Source organism: Tachyglossus aculeatus, chromosome X1 (genome assembly GCF_015852505.1).
Source record: "Tachyglossus aculeatus isolate mTacAcu1 chromosome X1, mTacAcu1.pri, whole genome shotgun sequence".
NCBI classification, from domain to species: Eukaryota; Metazoa; Chordata; class Mammalia; order Monotremata; family Tachyglossidae; genus Tachyglossus; species Tachyglossus aculeatus.
In genome coordinates, this window is record NC_052101.1 from 93,334,954 (window position 1) to 93,353,771 (window position 18,818).

Consider the following 18,818-nt stretch of genomic DNA (forward strand, 5'->3'; position numbering starts at 1 on the left):
TGGGGATGAAGACTGTGAGCCCCCCGTGGGACAACCTGTTCACCTTGTAACCTCCCCAGTGCTTAGAACAGTGCTTGGCACATAGTAAGCGCTTAATAAATGCCATCATTATTATTCTAATGCCGACTCTGCCACTTGTCAGCTGGGTGACTTTGGGCAAGTCACTTCCCTTCTCTGGGCCTCACCTTCTCTGGGCCTCAGTGACCTCGGGTGTCAAATGGGGATGAAGACTGCGAGACCCCTGTGGGACAACCTGATGACCTTGTATCCCCCCTCAGCGCTTAGAACAGTGCTCGGCCCAGAGGAAGCGCTTAACGTGGCTCAGTGGAAAGAGCCTGGGCTTTGGAGTCAGAGGACATGGGTTCAAACCCCGGCTCTGCCAATTGTCAGCTGTGTGACTTTGGGCAAGTCACTTCATTCATTTATTCATTCAATTGTATTTATTGAGTGCTTACTGTGTGCAGAGCACTGTACTAAGCGCTTGGGACGTACTAAGTGCTTGCTCTTGCTGGCTTCACATGGGGAGAGTGATTTTCGTTTTAAAAATAGGGAGGTTTTGGGGTTTTAGATTAAAAGCCTTCTGCAGTTGTTCCTTTTTTTATGAGGAGGACTAGATAGAGAAAAAGGAAAAGGAAGCACCAGGAAAAAAAAGTCTGTAAACTACTCACTTGCAGGGGTTTTGTGGAGGAAAAGCCACGTCTACCAAGGCTCTGGGTCAGGGATTAATCTAAATAGAAAGACAAAAATAATTAGAGAAGCAGCTTGTCACAGTGTAAAGAGCGCGGGCTTTGGAGTCACAGGTCATGAGTTCAAATCCCGCCTCCACCAATTACCGGCTTTGTGACTTTGGACACGTCACTTCACTTCTCTGTGCCTCAGTTCCCTCATCGGTAAAGTGGGGATTAAGGCTGTGAGCCCCGCATTGGACAATCTGATTACCTTGTAACCTCTGCCGCGCTGAGAACAGTGCGGCAACAGAAGTTGGCAACATATAGAGACGGTCCCTACCCAACAGTGGGCTCACAGTCTAGAAGGGGGAGACAGAGAACAAAACCAAACATACTAACAAAATAAAATAAATATGCACAAATAAATAAACAAATAAATAAATAGAGTAATAAATATGTACAAACATATATACATATATACAGGTGCTGTGGGGAGGGGAGGGAGGTAAGGCGGGGGGATGGGGGGAGGAGGGGGAGGGGGAGGAGGGGGAGAGGAAGGAGGGGACTCAGTCTGGGAAGGCCTCCTGGAGGAGGTGAGCTCTCCGTAGGGCCTTGAAGGGAGGAAGAGAGCTAGCTTGGCGGATGTGGGGAGGGAGGGCATTCCAGGCCAGGGGGATGATGTGGGCCGGGGGTCGACGGCGGGACAGGCGAGAACGAGACACGGTGAGGAGATTAGTGGCAGAGGAGCGGAGGGTGCGGGCTGGGCTGTAGAAGGAGAGAAGGGAGGTGAGGTAAGAGGGGCCGAGGTGATGGACAGCCTTGAAGCCGAGGGTGAGGAGTTTTTGCCTGATGCGTAGGTTGATTGGTAGCCACTGGAGATTTTTGAGGAGGGGAGTAAAATGCCCAGAGCGTTTCTGGACAAAGACAATTCGGGCAGTGGTGTGAAGTATGGATTGAAGTGGGGAGAGACAGGAACATGGGAGATCAGAGAGGAGGCTGATACAGTAATCCAGACGGGATAGGATGAGAGTTGAACGAGCAGGGTATCTGTTTGGATGGAGAGGAAAGGGCGGATCTTGGTGATGTTGCGGAGCTGAGACTGGCAGGTTTTGGAGACAGCTCTTATGTGAGGGGTGAACGAGAAAGCGGAGTCGAGGATGACACCAAGGTTGCGGGCTTGTGAGACAAGAAGGATGGTAGTGCCGTCAACAGTGATGGGAAAGTCCTGGAGAGGGCAGGGTTTGGGAAGGAAGACAAGGAGTTCAGTCTTGGACATGTTGAGTTTTAGGTGGTGGGCAGACATCCAGATGGAGATGTCCTGAAGGCAGGAGGAGATGCGAGCCTGGAGAGAGGGGGAGAGAGCAGGGGCAGAGATGCAGATCTGGGTGTCATCAGCGTAGAGATGATAGTTGAAGCCGTGGGAGCGAATGAGGTCACCAAGGGAGGGAGTGTAGATCGAGAACAGAAGGGGACCCCGAACTGAACCTTCTCTGGGCCTCAGTTCCCTCATCGGTAAAATGGGGATGAAGACCGTGAGCCCCCCGTGGGACCACCCGATCACCTGGCCACCTCCCCATCGCTTAGAACAGCGCCCCGCACGTAGGAGGCGCTTAACAAATGCCATCACTATCCTTATCACTGTCAACACCGAGGCCCGCCGCTGGACGGTGACGGGCCGGCAGGTGGGCCGCGGGCGGCGCCGTGGGTCCTCCTGGCCGGCAGGGGCCGCTGCCGAGGCCCGGGCCGGCTGGGCGCCCGCACTGTCCGGCCGCTGAAACTACCTCCTCCTCCGCCCCCCCCCCCCCCGCCTCTCTGCAGTTGCTCCCTGTTTGCCTGCAGCAGCTGCAACCCTCCTCCTCTTCCTCCTCCTCCTCCTCCTCCTCTTCTTCCTCTTCTTCCTCCTCCTCCTCCTCTTCCTCCTCCTCCTCCTCCTCCCTTCCGCCGGCAGCCCCCCTCGGCGCCAGGTCAATGAGCTGCAGCCGCCGGCCCGCGGTGCGACCCGGGCCATGGACACCAGCGACCTGTTCATCAGCTGCAAGAAAGGAGACGTCTGTCGAGTGCGGTAAGGCCCGCAGCTCGTTCCGCACCGACCCCTCTAAGAACACGGGGCCCTGCTGAGAGCTCCCCTCCTCCAGGAGGCCTTCCCAGACTGAGCCCCTTCCTTCCTCTCCCCCTCGTCCCCCTCTCCATCCCCCCCATCTTACCTCCTTCCCTTCCCCACAGCACCTGTATATACGTTTGTACATATTTATTACTCAATTCATTTTACTTGTACGTATCTATTCTATTTATTTTATTTTGCTAGTACGTTTGGTTTCGTTCTCTGTCTCCCCCTTTTAGACTGGGAGCCCACTGTTGGGTAGGGGTTGTCTCTATATGTTGCCAATTTGGACTTCCCAAGCAAGCGCTTAGTACAGTGCTCTGCACACAGTAAGCGCTCAATAAATACGATTGATGATGATGATAGTGATGACGGGGATGGTATTTGTTCGACTGGGAGCCCACTGTCGGGTAGGGACCGTCTCTAGATGTTGCCAACTTGGACTTCCCAAGCTCTTGGTCCAGTGCTCTGCACACAGTGATGATGATGATGTTAAGTGCTTACTAGGTGCTAAGCGCCGGGTCGGCCTCTCCCAAGAGCTCGCACACGGTAAGCGCTCAGTAAAAGCCCCCCGGAGGGAAGGAGCGTGTGAATCCTTCCCGGTGCCGAGCTGTGTCAGAATGGGGTTTGAAATGGTAATAATGATAATTGTATTTGTTAAGCGCTTACCCTGTGCCAAGCTCCAAGGAAGGGGGTGGGAGGCCAGGCAGTAGCCATCTCAGCTTTGCCCGATTTAGATAATCTAGTGGCCGGTTTGGCCCCCCCAAGACCCGACTGATCCGCGTTTGGGGGAAGGAGCAGAGTCAGAGTGACAAAGGGCCCTTGCTTCCCTGGACTTCAGCCAGGCAAGAGACCTGGAACAGCCGATGACACTAGATACTGGAAGAGCTGCCAAAACACGATGATAGGGCTGGCCTGTTTTCTGGAAAGAGTTTTATTTTTAAGCAAGGAATATACTCCGGGGGTGTGTATTCATCCCTGCTGGTTGGTTTCATTCCTTCAATCAATCAATCAATCAATCAGTCAGTCAGTCAACCAATCGTATTTATTGAGCGCTTACTGTGTGCAGAGCACTGTATTAAGCGCTTGGGAAGTACAAGTTGGCAACATATAGAGACAGGCCCAACCCAACAGTGGGCTCACAGTCTCAAATGCAGCACTTTTAAGCCTGGGGTGCGGGTGGGAGGGAGGCCCCAAATCTCTAACCCCTGCACCTTCTAGTAGGGAATGACTTAGCCTGACAACCACAGGAACCCGGTAAACAACCTCTTCAAGGTAGAAGGATTGGAAAACAAAAAGTAAACAAACAGGTTTCCCTTCAAGTCTTCAGCGAAGGGGAAAAAAACAGTCCACAGGGCTGGAAAAAAAAAGAAAAAACAATCATGACCAGTACCATCTTCTAATTCACACCTTTGTATAGTCTTTCCCAGTGTTTAGTGCAGTGCCCTGCGTACAGCAAATGCTTAATAAATAGTATTGCTTGAACTTCCTCCTCTTCCTCAGTAACATTTGTTAAGGCCCTGCCGCATTCAGGTGCTTGCGAACATACAATAGAAGTAAAAGACTCTTTCCCACAATCTAATAGTGGAGAGAGCCTGGGCTTTGGAGTCAGAGGTCATGGGTTTGAATCCCGGCTCTGCCACTTGTCAGCTGTGTGACTTTGGGCAAGTCGCTTGACTTCTCTGTGCCTCAGTTACCTCATCTGTAAAATGGGGATTAAGGCTGTGAGCCCCACGTGGGACAACTTGATTACCTTGTATCTACCCCAGCACTTAGAACAGTGCTTTGCACATAGTAAGCGCTTAATAAATGCTATTAGACTGTGAGCCCACTGTTGGGTAGGGACTGTCTCTATATGTTGCCAACTTGTACTTCCCAAGCGCTTAGTACAGTGCTCTGCACACAGTAAGCGCTCAATAAATACGATTGATTGATTAATAGGGGAGATTCATTCATTCATTCAGTCGTATTTATTGAACACTTAATGTGTGCAGAGCACTGTACTAAGCACTTGGGAGAGTACGATCTAAAAATAAGCACATTCCCTGCCCACAGTGAGTTTACAGTCTAGAGGAGGAGACAGACATTAATATATATCAGTAAATTACAGGTATGTAAATAAGTGCTGTGGGGAGATAAGGAAACACAATAATGATAATTGTGGTATTTAAGCGCCTGCTGTGTGCCAAACTCCTAAATGCTGGAGGGGATATGAGATGATCAGGTTGGACACAGTCCCTGTCCCACACGGAGCTCACGGACTAAGTAGGAGGGAGGGCATTTTATAGGTGAGGAAACTGAGGCATAGAGAAGTTAAGTGACTGGTCCGGGGTCACACTGCATGCAGCGTGGTCAAGACACTTAACTTCTCTATGCCTCAGTTTCCTCATCTGTAAAATGCCCTCCCTCTTGACCATGGTCACACAAGCAGGCTGGTGGGACTCAAACCTGAGTCTTTCAGTTTCCAGACCAATGCTCATCCACAACACCGTGCTGCATGCAGTGTGACCTTGGACCAGTCAATTAACTTCTCTCTGCATCTCTTTTGCTCATCCTCTTTGACACCCCCTTCCTAGTTTCACCGCTTCCTGTCCATCCAGGTGAACACCACCTTGGTCTAGGCATTAGCTGTACTTCAACTAGACTACTGGGACTACCGGGAAGCAGCGTGGTTCGGTGGAAAGAGCACGGGTTTGGGAGTCAGAGGTCATGGGTTCTAATCCCGGCTCCGCCACATGTCTGCTGTGTGACCTTGGGCAAGTCACTTAACTTCTCTGAGCCTTAGTTACCTCATCTGTAAAATGGGGATTAAGACTGTGAGCCCCATGTGGGACAACCTGATCACCTTGTATCCCCCCCAGAGCTTAGAACAGTGCTTTGCACATAGTAAGCGCTTAACAAATGCCATCATTATTATTATTATTACCGCGTCAGCTTCCTCACCAATGTCTCTCTCTCTCTCTGCTACTAGTCTCTCCTTGTCTATTCCTTCACTTTGCTTTCCAGGGCCATTTTCTAAATTGTCGTTCTGCACACATCTCCCCACTCCTCCAGAACCTTCAACGAGCACAGATTCTTTACCATTGGCTTGAAGGCACTCAGTCAGCTCTCCCCCTCTTGCTCATCCACTCTCTTCACTCACCCACCCTGGTTGACGCTCTTCTTTCCTCTAAAGCTAACCTACTCACTGTGCCTCGTTCTTGTCCCTCCCGCGCATGCTCTTTCTCCTGCCTGGATCTCCCACCCACTTCCAATCCACCGGACCACAGCTCTCTCCATCTTCAGAGCCCTTCGGAGATTCCCACCTCCTCCAGGAAACCTTTAACACAGACAGCCACCCCTAGCGCTTCTCTACATATTGATTTGTGTACTCTACTATTGGAACATATTGTCATCTACATATCCGTCTTTCCCTTCTCTTCTTCCTCCGACCTGTCATTTTTTTTTTTGTGTGTGTGTGTGTGTGTGTGTGTGTGTGTGTGTCCATCTCCCTTGCCTAGGCTGCAACTCCTGGAGGACAAGGATCGTGTCTACCAACTCGTATTGTACTCTCCCAAGCGCTTAGTGCTGTGCACACTGTAGCTGCTTGCCAAATTCCACCGATTGCTTAATGAGGACTCCGATGATTGATGGGGTGGTATGATCAGGAGGTTGGGGGATATACTAAACATTGGCCAAGGTTGACAGAGCCTTGGTGCAGCCCGTATGTAGCTATATAAAATGTCCTTTGTGCTTGAAAAATTCACCGCCGACAGTGACATTCACTTATGGGTGAAAAAGGCAAATACAGGGCTCAAGGTCCTCACCCCGCCACACACCCCTAAAGGATGACTTTTTTGCCGTCTGTTTGCAGCCCATTGCGCTGTCTTTGCCTCGCGGTCTCATGATTCTTTTTCAATCAGTCTGTCGCTTGTATTTAGTGAGCGCATTACTGTGTGCAGGGCACCGTACTAAGCGCTTGGGAGAGTACGATATAACAGAGTTGGTAGACACGTTCCCTGCCCACAGCAAGCCTACAGTCTAGAGGGAGAGACAGACATTAATAGCAAAAAATAAATTGCAGATATGTATAAGTGCTGTGGGGCTGAGGGAGGGGTGAATATTATTAGGTTCTTATGAAGTTCCTATTTGAAAAGAACGGTGGTATTTGTTAAGCGCTTACCATGTTCCGAGCAGTGAACTCAGTGCTGGGGTTGATAGAAGCTATTCAGGCTGGATTCAGTCCCTATCTCACATGGGGCGCGCAGTCTCAGGGAGAGAGAGAATGGGTTTTGAATCCCCATTTTCTAGAAGAGGAAATCAATCAATCAATCAATCGTATTTATTGAGCGCTTACTGTGTGCAGAGCACTGTACTAAGCGCTTGGGATGTACAAGCTGGCAACATATAGAGACAGTCCCTACCCAATAGTGGGCTCACAGTCTAGAAGGGGGAGACAGAGAACAAAACCAAACATACTAACAAAATAAAATAAATAGAATAGATGGGTACAAGTAAAATAAATAAATAAATAGAGTAATAAATATGTACAAACATATATACATATATACAGGTGCTGTGGGTAATGGAAGGAGGTAAGATGTGGGGGATCGAGAGGGGGTCGTGGGGGAGAGGAAGGAAGGGGCTCAGTCTGGGAAGGCCTCCGGGAGGAGATGAGGAAACTGAGGAACAGAGACTTGCCCGAGATCACACGGCAGGAAAATGGCAGACCTGGTTTCCAACCCCAGGTCCTCTCACTTCCAGTCCAGTGCTCTTTCCATTAGACCACGCTGCGTCTTTGCAGAGATGCAGCAAATACTAGTCATCTAGCAACTATAACTTAATAAGTCAGTTGTATTTATTGAGTGTTTACTGTGTGCAGAGCACTGTGCTAAGTGCTTGGGAGAGTACACTATAATCATCTAGCAACTATAACTTGGTCAGTCAGTCGTATTTATTGAGTGCTTACTGTGTGCAGAGCACTGTGCTAAGTGCTTGGGAGAGCACACTATAACAATACAGACGCATTCCAGCGCTTAGAACAGTGCTTTGCACATAGTAAGCGCTTACCGTCATTATTCCCCGCCCACAATCATCATCATCATCATCAGTTGTATTTATTGAGCGCTTACTGTGTGCAGAGCACTGTACTAAGCGCTTGGGAAGTACAAGTTGGCAACATATAGAGACGGTCCCTACCCAATAGTGGGCTCACAGTCTAAAAGGGGGAGACAGAGAGCAAAACCAAACATACCAAGAAAATAAAATAAATAGAATAGATATGTACAAGTAAAATAAATAAATAGAGAAATAAATATGTACAAACATATCTACAGGTGCTGTGGGGAAGGGAAGGAGGTAAGATGGGGGGGATGGAAAGGGGGACGAGGGGGAGAGGAAGGAAGGGGCTCAGTCTGGGAAGGCCTCCAATGAGCTTACAGTCTAGAGCAGTCATATCCGTGAATATTTACTGATTATTTTATCTCTCCGAGTTATGTTGGCATCAGCGATCAAGCTCGGGGAATCTCAAAAATCCAGTAAATGCAGTGAATAGACAAGGTGTGGGGACCCTGGCAAAAATTAGTCTTCTAATTGAGCCGGTCAAGTGCTTTCCTGGTGTGTTTTCCCCCTCTGCTGATCACTCCGAGAATTTCACGGAGCCGGGCTGGGAGGGGAGACTTCATTTTATTGTTGGATCCGTCTCACCATTTATTCATTCATTCAGTCGTATTTATTGAGCGCTTACTGTATGCAGAGCACTGGACTAAACGCTTGGGAAGTACAGAAGCCGAATGCCCTGGGGCCAGTTTCCTGGGGCAAGGTACCTTTTCGCCCCCGGCCCCAAACCTCAGCGGCCCAGCCTGGAGAGGACTTGAAGGGTTTACCGTGGTCTATCCTTGTCTACAGCCTCACCTCTGTTACCCTTCTGGATCCAGAATCACCTCCAGGGGTCAGAGGAAGGGTGTACTCAAGGGTTCAGGGGTGTGGTCATCAGCATCATCGTTATTATGGCATTTACTACCACTCAAGCACGTGAGAAGCAGCGTGGCTTAGTGGATATCTACCTCACCTCCTACCTCCTACCTCACCTCCCTTCTCTCCTTCTCCAGCCCAGCCCGCACCCTCCGCTCCTCCGCCGCTAATCTCCTCACCATACCTCGTTCTCGCCTGTCCCGCCATCGACCCCCGGCCCACGTCATCCCCCGGGCCTGGAATGCCCTCCCTCTGCCCATCCGCCAAGCTAGCTCTCTTCCTCCCTTCAAGGCCCTGCTGAGAGCTCACCTCCTCCAGGAGGCCTTCCCAGACTGAGCCCCTTCCTTCCTCTCCCCCTCGTCCCCCTCTCCATCCCCCCGATTTTACCTCCTTCCCTTCCCCACAGCACCTGTATATATGTATATATGTTTGTACATAGTTATTACTCTATTTATTTATTCTACTTGTACATATCTATTCTATTTAATTTTGTTAGCATGTTTGGTTTTGTTCTCTGTCTCCCCCTTTTAGACTGTGAGCCCACTGTTGGGTAGGGACTGTCACTATATGTTGCCAATTTGTACTTCCCAAGCACTTAGTACAGTGCTCTGCACATAGTAAGCGCTCAATAAATACAATTGATGATGATGATGATGATGATGATGATGATGATGATAGAGCCCGGGCCTGGCAGTCAGAAGGACCTGGATTCTAATCCCGGCTCCGCCACTTGTCTGCCGTGTGACCTTGGGTGAGTCATTTCAGTTCTCTGGGCCTCAGTTACCTCATCTGTAAAATGGAGATTAAGACTGTGAACTCCACGGGGGACATGGATTGGGTCCAACTTGATTAGCTTGTATCCAAGCTCATTCATGATGGTCTAGGGCCGGAAGCCTATCATTTCCTGGGCTCTGTGGATGAACCCTAACCAATTGATAGCTCTAGTTGGCAGGGCTGAGGCCCCAGAGCATGGGGCCTAGGAGCAGCGTAGCCTAAGAGCACGGGCTTGGGAGTCAGTGGTCATGGGTTCTAATCCCGGCTCTACCACTTGTCTGCTGAGTGACCCTGGGCAAGTCACTTCACTTCTATGGGCCTCAGTTACCTCATCTGTAAAATGGGGATTAAGACTGTGAGCCCCACGTAGGATACCCTGATTACCTCATAACTACCCCAGGACTTAGTGCCTTGGCACATAGTAAACACTTCACAGATACCATAAAAAAAATCATCGTTCTAAGTGCTGGGGTACATATAAGTTAATCAGCTCAATCATAGTCCCTGGCCCACGTGGGGCTCACAGTCTAAGTAGGAGGGAGAACAGGTATTCAATCCCCATTTTACAGATGGGGAAACCGAGGGCCAGTGAAGTGACATACTCAAGGTCACACAACAGATAATAATAATAATAATAATGATGAAAGTTATTAAGCGCTTACTATGTGCAAAGCACTGTTCTAAGCGCTGGGGGGGATACACGGTAATCAGGTTGTCCCACTTGGGGCTCACAGTCTTCATCCCTATTTTACAGATGAGGTAACTGAGGCCCAGAGAAGTTGTGACTTGCCCAAAGTCACACAACTGACAAGTGGTGGAGCCGGGATTTGAACCCATGACCTCTGACTCCAAAGTCCATGCTCTTTCCACTGAGCCACGCTCCTTCTAGGGTTAGCTCTTTCCACTAGGCCACGCTTCAGCCCAGGCCGACTTTAGCCTTGCGTAGGTTCAGTTGAAGTATCAGAGGGTACTCTATTAGCAGATTGGGATCTTTTCCGGGGGGAGCGCAGGACAGTGGTTTAGGGGTTTCTGATTTCTTGGGACATTGTCCCACCTCATGAATCGACCAGGAGATGTTGGGGTTTGGCTGATCTCCCTCCAGGCGCCTTCTGGTTGGGACTCTTCTCGGCTGAGTTCTCAGAACTGAGGTGCAGAGGAAGGGGCGGTCTGCAGAAGTGGGGGATCGGCGGTGGGTGGGAGGGAAACAGCTGGATCTTATCCAGGCTGGAATAAGATAGCACCATCTTGTCATTCCAGAACCTTGGGGAGCTGGATTTGGATGGAGACGGAGGGCTCCGATACCCTCCGAGGCAAGCCTTTCAATGGGATTTATTGGCATTTATTGTGTGCAGAGCACCGTACTAAGCACTTTTTTAATGGTATTTGTTAAGTGCTCACTATGATACAAGGTAATCAGGTTGGACGCAGTCCCTGTCCCACAGTGGTCTCCCAGTCGTAATCCCCATTTTACAGATGAGGTACCTGAGGCCCAGAAAAGTGAAGCGACTTGTCCAGGGTCACACAGCAGACAGGTGGTGGAGTGGGGATTAGAACCCAGGTCCTTCCGACTCCCAGACCTGTGCTCTATCCACTAGGCCACACTGCTTGGGAGAGCACAACATAACGGAGTTGTGAAGACACATTCCCTGCTCACAACAGGCTTACAGTCTAGCAGGACAACCCTGGCGGCTCTCTCTGCGTCACCTTGGACTAAGCCAGAGTTTCCTCCAAAGCATCTCCAGCCACTCCAGAGAGCGGCCAAGCTTAGACCGGAGCCTGGGCTGTCCAACCCCGAGTTGAGGCATCAGCAATGCTTTTTGGGTGGTGTGCTGCAGCTGTTTGGGGGAGGCGGGAGAAAAAGGAAGTGCTTAAGCAGTTATATTTATTGAGCACTTACTGTGTGCAGAGCACTGTACTAAGTATGTGGGAGAGTACGTTCTATCAGAGTTGATAGACATGATTCCTGCCCACAGTGAGCTTTCAGGCTAGAAGGAGCTTAGTAGTGCCCGGGAAGCGGCATGGCCTAATGGAAAGAGCCCGGCCCTGGGAGTCAGAGGCCCTGGGTTCGAATTCCGGCTCTGACACTTACCTCGGGTGAGTCATTTCACTTGTATGGGCCTCGGTTTCTTCATCTGCAAAATGGGGATTCAATACCTGTTCTCCCTCATCATCATCATCATCAATCGTATTTATTGAGCGCTACTTATAGTTTTTTATATATATATATATATATATACACACTTATAAAGCAACACTGTGAGCCCCTTGTGGGACCTGATGATCTTTTATCTACCCCAGCGCTCAGTACAGTGCTTGATATATAGTAAGCACTTAACAGGTACCACAATTATTATTATTAGTAGTAGTAGTACAGTGCTGTGCACACAGTGAGTGTTCCATTAGCTCGTTCTCGCCTGTCCCACCGTCGACCCCTGGCCCACGTCATCCCCCTGGCCTGGAATGCCCTCTCTCCCAACATCCACCAAGCTAGCTCTCTTCCTCCCTTCAAGGCCCTACTGAGAGCTCACCTCCTCCAGGAGGCCTTCCCAGACTGAGCCCCCTCCTTCTCCCCTTCCTCCCCCTTCCCATCCCCCCCGCCTTACCTCCTTCCCTTCCCCACAGCACCTGTATATATGTATATATGTTTGTACAAATTTATTACTCTATTTATTTTACTTGTACATATCTATTCTATTTATTTTATTTTGTTAATATGTTTGGTTTTGTTCTCTGTCTCCCCCTTCTAGACTGTGAGCCCACTGTTGGGTAGGGACCGTCTCTAGATGTTGCCAACTTGGACTTCCCAAGCGCTTAGTACAGTGCTCTGCACACAGTAAGCGCTCAATAAATACGATTGATTGATTGAAGTCAGCGGGCCATGCAGAGGTCCACCACTCTAGCCCACACGGTGTCCGGATTCTTGTTCCGCAGACTGGGGCCTCTATCCGGTGACCATTGTTCTAGCCCCTTGGATTCCTGGTTGCCAGAAGAAAGCTGGGCCAGGAGGCCTCTTGGCTGTATTATATTCAGAGCCCATCCAGCCCCCCACCCCTTGCTGCTGGTGACTGCAGCAGCAGTTGCTTAATACAGTGCTTTAAATGCTTAGTGCAGCGCAAAGGCCTAGTACAGTGCTCTGCACACAGTACGCACGCAATAAATACGATTAATTGACTCCCCCTCACACAAGTCCTAATCCAACTGGCTTTTCTGGACAGGAGCAGAGCCCAGGGCTGGAGCAGATCCGGCTCAGCACCTCAGGGGCCGTTTGATTCAGCACTTCGTCAGCCACTCAGGGTTCCCGGGCTCTTCTGTTGCCCAGTGGGCGACGTTGCTTTGGGGTTACCTGACTTGTGACTGGTTTCCTTTGCTCTATTTCTGCTTTCTTCAAAGCAGTACTTTTCAGCCGGGGGAGTGTTATGTCTTATGGCATTAGTGGCCTTCCTCAGCACACCAGGTGGTATTCAGCCCAAGCCTCTTGGGTAATCCCCTTGAAGGATTTGCTTTCCTAAGGGATGATGACGTTGATCTGTGTGGTTGGGTAATACTGGGACTTCTCTAATGTACAAAAGTTGTTTACAGTTAATGTTTGCTACATCCCTCTAAGCGTGGTTTGAGTTCTCCATTTCAACTTCCTTCCTCTCCTTACTCCTCCCTTTTCCACCCCATTACTGACAGGCTTCCAGGGGTACTGGATGGGTCACACACCCATTCCCACACTGCCGTATACTCTGTGTCAGCGCTTAGTACAGTGCTCTGCACCCAGTAAGTGCTTCATAAATACCAGTACTAGTAGTGTGTGCGTGTGCTAAAGTTGGTTTGTTTTTGGGGTTTTTTTTGCCTAGTCTGCTGACATGAGGTCTCTCTGAGTGCCAGTCTAATGGCCAAGTTGCCATGAGCTCAGAGAGAGGAGACCGGTTGTTTCGGAGGGTTCACCACCTGTGATGAGAAATCCAGCAATCAGCAGTATTTATTGAGTGCTTTTTGTGTACAGAGCACTTTAGTGCTTAGGGGAGACAGAAACAAAAATAAATTTCAGGAAGAAGAAAAAGGAGATACCTACAGGAGTTAGTGTTTAAGTAATCAATCATATTTATCGAACGCCTACTGTGTGCAGAGCGCTGGACGAAGCGCTTGGGAGATTACAACGTAACAGAGCTTACCCAGTCTAGAGGGGGAGAAGTAGGGTGGGTCAGATATGTAAGAAAGTGCTAGGGGAGGTGGGAAGTACTTAAATAATGTACTTACTATGTGCAAGCACTGTTCTAAGCGCTGGGGTAGACACAAGGTAATCAGGTTGTCACACGTGGGGCACACGTGAGGTAACTGAGGCACAGAGAAGTAAAGTGACTTGCCCAAAGTCACACAGCTGACAAGTGGCAGAGCTGGGATTAGAACCCACGACCTCTGACTCCTAAGCCTGGGCTCTTGCCACTAAACCACCCTGCTCCTCTGCTTAGGTGGTGTGGAAGTCTGAAGTGGCAGTTGGGAGGATAAAAGCTGAGAAGGTGAGAGATTAATCAGGCAAAGCCTCCTGGGGAGATGTAATAATAATAATAATGATAATAGTAATGGCATTTGTTAAGCGCTTACTCTGTCCCAAGCACTGTTCTAATCACTGGGTGGGATACAAGGTAATCAGATTATCCCACATGGGGCTCACAGTCTTAATTCCCATTTTACAGATGAGGTAACTGAGGCACAGAGAAGTTAAGTGATTTGCTCAGAGTCACACAGCTGACAGATGGCGGGGAGCCAGGATTAGAACCCATGGCCTCTGAGTCCCAAGCCTGTGCTCTTTCCACTGAGCCACGCTGCTTCTCCAGTGTGATGTTTAGAAGGGCTTTAATAGGTGGGGAAAGCAAAGTTCTGTGGGAGATGTGATGTGGGAGGCAGTGGGGAGGGAGGGTGCAAATAAGGGGTCAGCTGGGTCGGGGGAGGAGAAGCAGAGAAATCAAGTTTGAACTGCCCTGACAGGAACGTTTTCAACTTCCCCTTTCCAGGTACCTTCTGGAGCAGAGGGACGTGGAAATAAATGTCCGGGACAAATGGGACAGTACACCTCTGTGAGTGCTTTCTTTTTTTTCTTTTTTTTTTCCCTTCAGCCCAAGTCTGCCGGGGAGGAGGAAGCCGGGAGAGAGGCATTTAGGAATATGTCCCAGGCTAAGGATTTGGCCTCAGAGCGCCCATGCTGCCTCAGACTGCCCATGCGTTCTCAGGGCAGAAAGGAGCGGAATATGTGCTCTGGGGAGGGATGACCCAATGACACAGGCCTGGTTCCCTGGGCAGGCATCAGTCGTCTAAATCGGCTCGCTTTCTGACCTGCAGAGTGGCCTGGAAAAGGGGTCCCATCACAGAGGTGTCAGCTCCATGGAGGTGAGAGGGACCATTGCTCCCCTGTTCCTTGAGATTGGCTCTGAGAGACCGAAGCCATTAGTTTCGACTCCGTAGCTTTCTGGGCAGGACAGGCAGCCACCCCTTGGAGCTGGAGAGGGCCAGAAGCGGAGCCCAGATAGAAGCTCCATTTTTTTTCCTCCCCCTTCCTTCAGGCCACAGGCCCTGGTTTCTGCAGGGTTCCAGGCCGGGGCCAGAGGCGCCTCGCTCTCTTGGAACCCGGTGAGGACCAGTCGGCCACTCCCTCAACTGCAGCTGCCCAGACAGCCTGGGGGATGCTTTGGAGTTCCTGTGGCAACTGTGTAAATCCCACTGGGCCAGTTTCTAAAGCCACTGGGCCACTGCCAACCTTGGAGCCACCGGCCATTGCTGCCAACTGAGCAGCAGTAGCTCCGGCTCAGCTGGTCCATCCATGCCACTTGGCTGCTGGCTGCGGAGGAGGTAGCGCAGGAGTGGAGAGCCAGTGCCCTCTTCCCTTCCTGTCCTCCTGCCTCCTCCTCGCTCTTCCCTACTCTTCCCTACTCCTGTTCTTTGTTCTGCCCAAGTTCATCCCCGAGCTCCAATGGCCTGGCATAGGGTGCTCTGGCCAGAGGGCAGCTGCCATCCTGCATCACTGGGCCCAAGAGGGAGGACAGGTGGGTGACATTGGTGTGAGGCATGGGTAGGCAATGCGAGGCCCTGGAGCGACGGCTCCAAACCGGGAGTGGCTTTGCTAGCCTCTGATGTCCTCCTTGGGAGAGGGAAATACCTGTTGGAGAGTTGGAAGGAACCTCAAGATGGCATCTGGTCCAACCCCCTGCCTCCAGGTAGGTGAACCTCCTCCCGTGCCAAGATGTCTGCATTCCCCACAGAGCATCACTCAGTCTCTGCCAATGCAGAAGCGTAGCGATGTTCTCTCTCTGTGAAAAGTCTCTGGGAAACTACTTTTTGGTTTTTCAGGCTGGTTCAGAATACACCAACCCCTCTCTTCCTTCCTCCTTCATTTCCTCAGCATTTTCCTACCCACTGACCGGGTAGATGACGGTGCCTCGAGTGCTTCTGGAGCCCGCTGTCACCACCTTAGAGTAGGTCTACTCTAGGTGAGTGGAGGGCAGTTCTGGGCAGCCCTCCTCCCCAGGTGGGCTTACGCCAAGCCTGCCTCTAGTCTGCTCCTTCCAACTCCATTGGGGAGGGTCCTGGCCATCACCAGGTGGACAGGTGGCAGATGCCTCTGGGTAGAGGGACAATCTGGAAACCCTGAGTCTCAGCGGACTCTTCCTGTCTGACTCTTCTCCCCTCTCTTCGGCAGATACTATGCCTGTCTGTGTGGGCATGAGGAGCTTGTGCGCTACCTTTTGGCCAACGGTAAGATTGGGTGGGCCCCCTTCCCTTTCTCCTCCCCCCATTCCACCCCCCCCATTTTTTTCCTTTCCCTCTTCTCCCCCTCCCTCCTCTTTTTCCATCTTTTTTGGTGGTACTTGCTAAGTGCTTACTATGTGCCAAGCACCGTTCTAAGCACTGGGATAGATACAAGTTAATTAGTTTGGACACCGTCCTTGTCCCACATGGCACTCTCAGTAGAAGTAGGAGGGAGTAGGATTTAATCCCCATTTTACAGATGGGGTAACCGAGGCACAGAGAAGTCAAGTGACTTGTCCAAGGTCACACAGCACCTTCCCCACCACTTCTCCCTTCTCTACTCCCCTCTTCCCCTTTTCCCTTCTCCTCCCCTATCAGTGGTATTTATTGAATGCCAACTGTGTGCAGAGCACTGTACTAACCAGTTAGAAAAGTACGGTAAAGCAGAGTTGGTAGACGTGATCCCGACGCACCATACTAAGGTCTTGGGAGAATATAATCGAATGAATGTTCCCTGCCCACAATGGATTTAGTGTCATGATGGAGATTCAATGTGTGGTCTCCTTCCCACTTAGACCATAAGTCCCATGTGGGACAGGAGCTGTTTCTGATTATCTTGTATCTACCCCAGTGCTTGATACATAGTAAGTGCTTGACAAATACAACAATTGTTATGATTAATGATAATAATGTTATTATTGATGATGATGATGGCATTTGTTAAGTGCTTACTATGTGCCAAGCCCTGTTCTAAGCGCTGGGGGTAGATACAAGGTAATCAGGTTGTCCCACATGGGGCTCACAGTCTTAATCCTCATTTTACAGATGAGGTAACTGAGGCACAGAGAAGTTAAGTGGCTTGCCCAAGGTCACACAGCAGACAAAGTAGCAGAGCCACTTAGAACCCACATCCTCTGACTCCCAAACCCGTGCTCTTTCCATTAAACCACACTGCTTCTCCATTATCATTATTACTAAGTGGTCCAGCTAGTCCCTGACTATCTCTTCTCAGACTGCCTGGCATCCTTCCCTTCTCTTTCTGTTTCTTGTCCGCTCCTACCACACCTCCCCCTCTAGACTGTAAGCCTGCTGTGGGTGGGAAATGTGTCTGTTATATTGTACTCTCCCAAGCCCTTAGTACAGTGCTCTGCAAACCGTAAGCACTCAATAAATACAATTGAACTGAATGACTGACTGATCACATCTCCATCTTGGAGAGCCATACCAAGCTTAGATTGAGGGAAAGCCTAGCAGGGATTGATAATAATAATAATAATAATAATAATAATAATGTTGGTATTTGTTAAGCGCTTACTGTGTACCAAGCACTGTTCTACGCGCTGGGGTAGATACAAGGTAATCAGGTTGTCCCACGTGGGGCTCACAGTCTTCATCCCCATTTTACAGATGAGGGAACTGAGGCCCAGAGAAGTTAAGTGACTTGCCCAAGGTCACACAGCTGACAAGTGGCGGAGCTGGGATAAGAACCCACGACCTCTGGCTCCCCCAGCCCATGCTCCTTCCACTGAGCCACGCTGCTTCTCTAATAAATAATAAATTCAATAATGATAAATTATTAAATTAATAATACATGTAATCATAAAATAATCATAATTGTGGTATTTGTTAAGTGCTTACTATGTGCCAAGCACTGTAGTAAGCACTGGGGTAGATATAAGATAATCAGGTCTCAGAAGGGGCTCACAGTCTAAGTAAGAGGGAGAACAGAGAAGCAGCGTGGCTCAGTGGAAAAGAGCCCGGGCTTTGGAGTCAGAGGTCATGGGTTCGAACCCCGGCTCCACCAATTGTCAGCTGTGTGACTTTGGGCAAATCACTTGACTTCTCTGTGCCTCAGTTACCTCATCTGTAAAATGGGGATTAAGACTGTGAGTCCCACGTGGGACACCTGATCACCTTGTAACCTCCCCAGCGCTTAGAACAGTGCTCTGCACATAGTAAGCGCTTAATAAATGCCATTATTATTATTATTATTGAATCCCTGTTTTGCAGGTGAGGGAACTGAGGCATAGAGAATTTAAGTGACTTTCCCAAGGTCACCCAGCAGATCAGTGGCAGAGCCAGGATTAGTACCCAGGTCCTCTGACTCTCAGGCCTGTGCTTTTTCCACTAGGCTCCACGGGGCTCTGGGAATTGAGCAGTCAGATACTGTATATTATTATTCATTATTCATGAGAAGCAGTGTGGTCTAGTGGAAAGAACCCGGGCTTGGCAGTCAGAGCTTGTGGGTTCTAATCCCAGCTCTGACACTTGTCAGCTGTGTGGCTTTGGGCAGGTCATTTCACTTCTCTGTGCCTCAGTTCTCTCATCTGTCAGATGGGGTTGAAGACTGTGAGCCCCAAGTGGGACAACCTGATGACCTTGTATCTCCCCCAGCACTTAGTGCTTGGCACACAGTAAGTGCTTAACAAATGCCATCATCATCATCATTATATTTTTACTAAGTTGTGGGGAAAGGCACCAGGACAGTAATCCCCACACTTCTCTGGCACACAGTGGGGCTCCCAGGGTCTGACATGCACAGAAAAGCCACACCACGGTAAAAACCGCAGAAACAGTGAGCAGAAGCCAACCAT

The 18,818-nt window shown here is 49.9% G+C and overlaps 1 protein-coding gene across 1 annotated transcript in view; it reads left to right on the plus strand.

Moving 5' to 3' along the window:
* Nucleotides 1-2,576: 2,576 nt before the first annotated feature.
* Nucleotides 2,577-18,818, plus strand: part of ABTB1 (ankyrin repeat and BTB domain containing 1) — a 37,476-nt gene continuing 21,234 nt past the window's right edge. Inside the window, exons 1-3 of the mRNA XM_038739824.1 lie at nt 2,577-2,730; nt 14,496-14,558; nt 16,175-16,230. Of these exons, the coding sequence (XP_038595752.1) occupies nt 2,675-2,730; nt 14,496-14,558; nt 16,175-16,230 (175 nt within the window). The 5' untranslated portion in view covers nt 2,577-2,674. The remainder of the gene's footprint in view (nt 2,731-14,495; nt 14,559-16,174; nt 16,231-18,818) is intronic.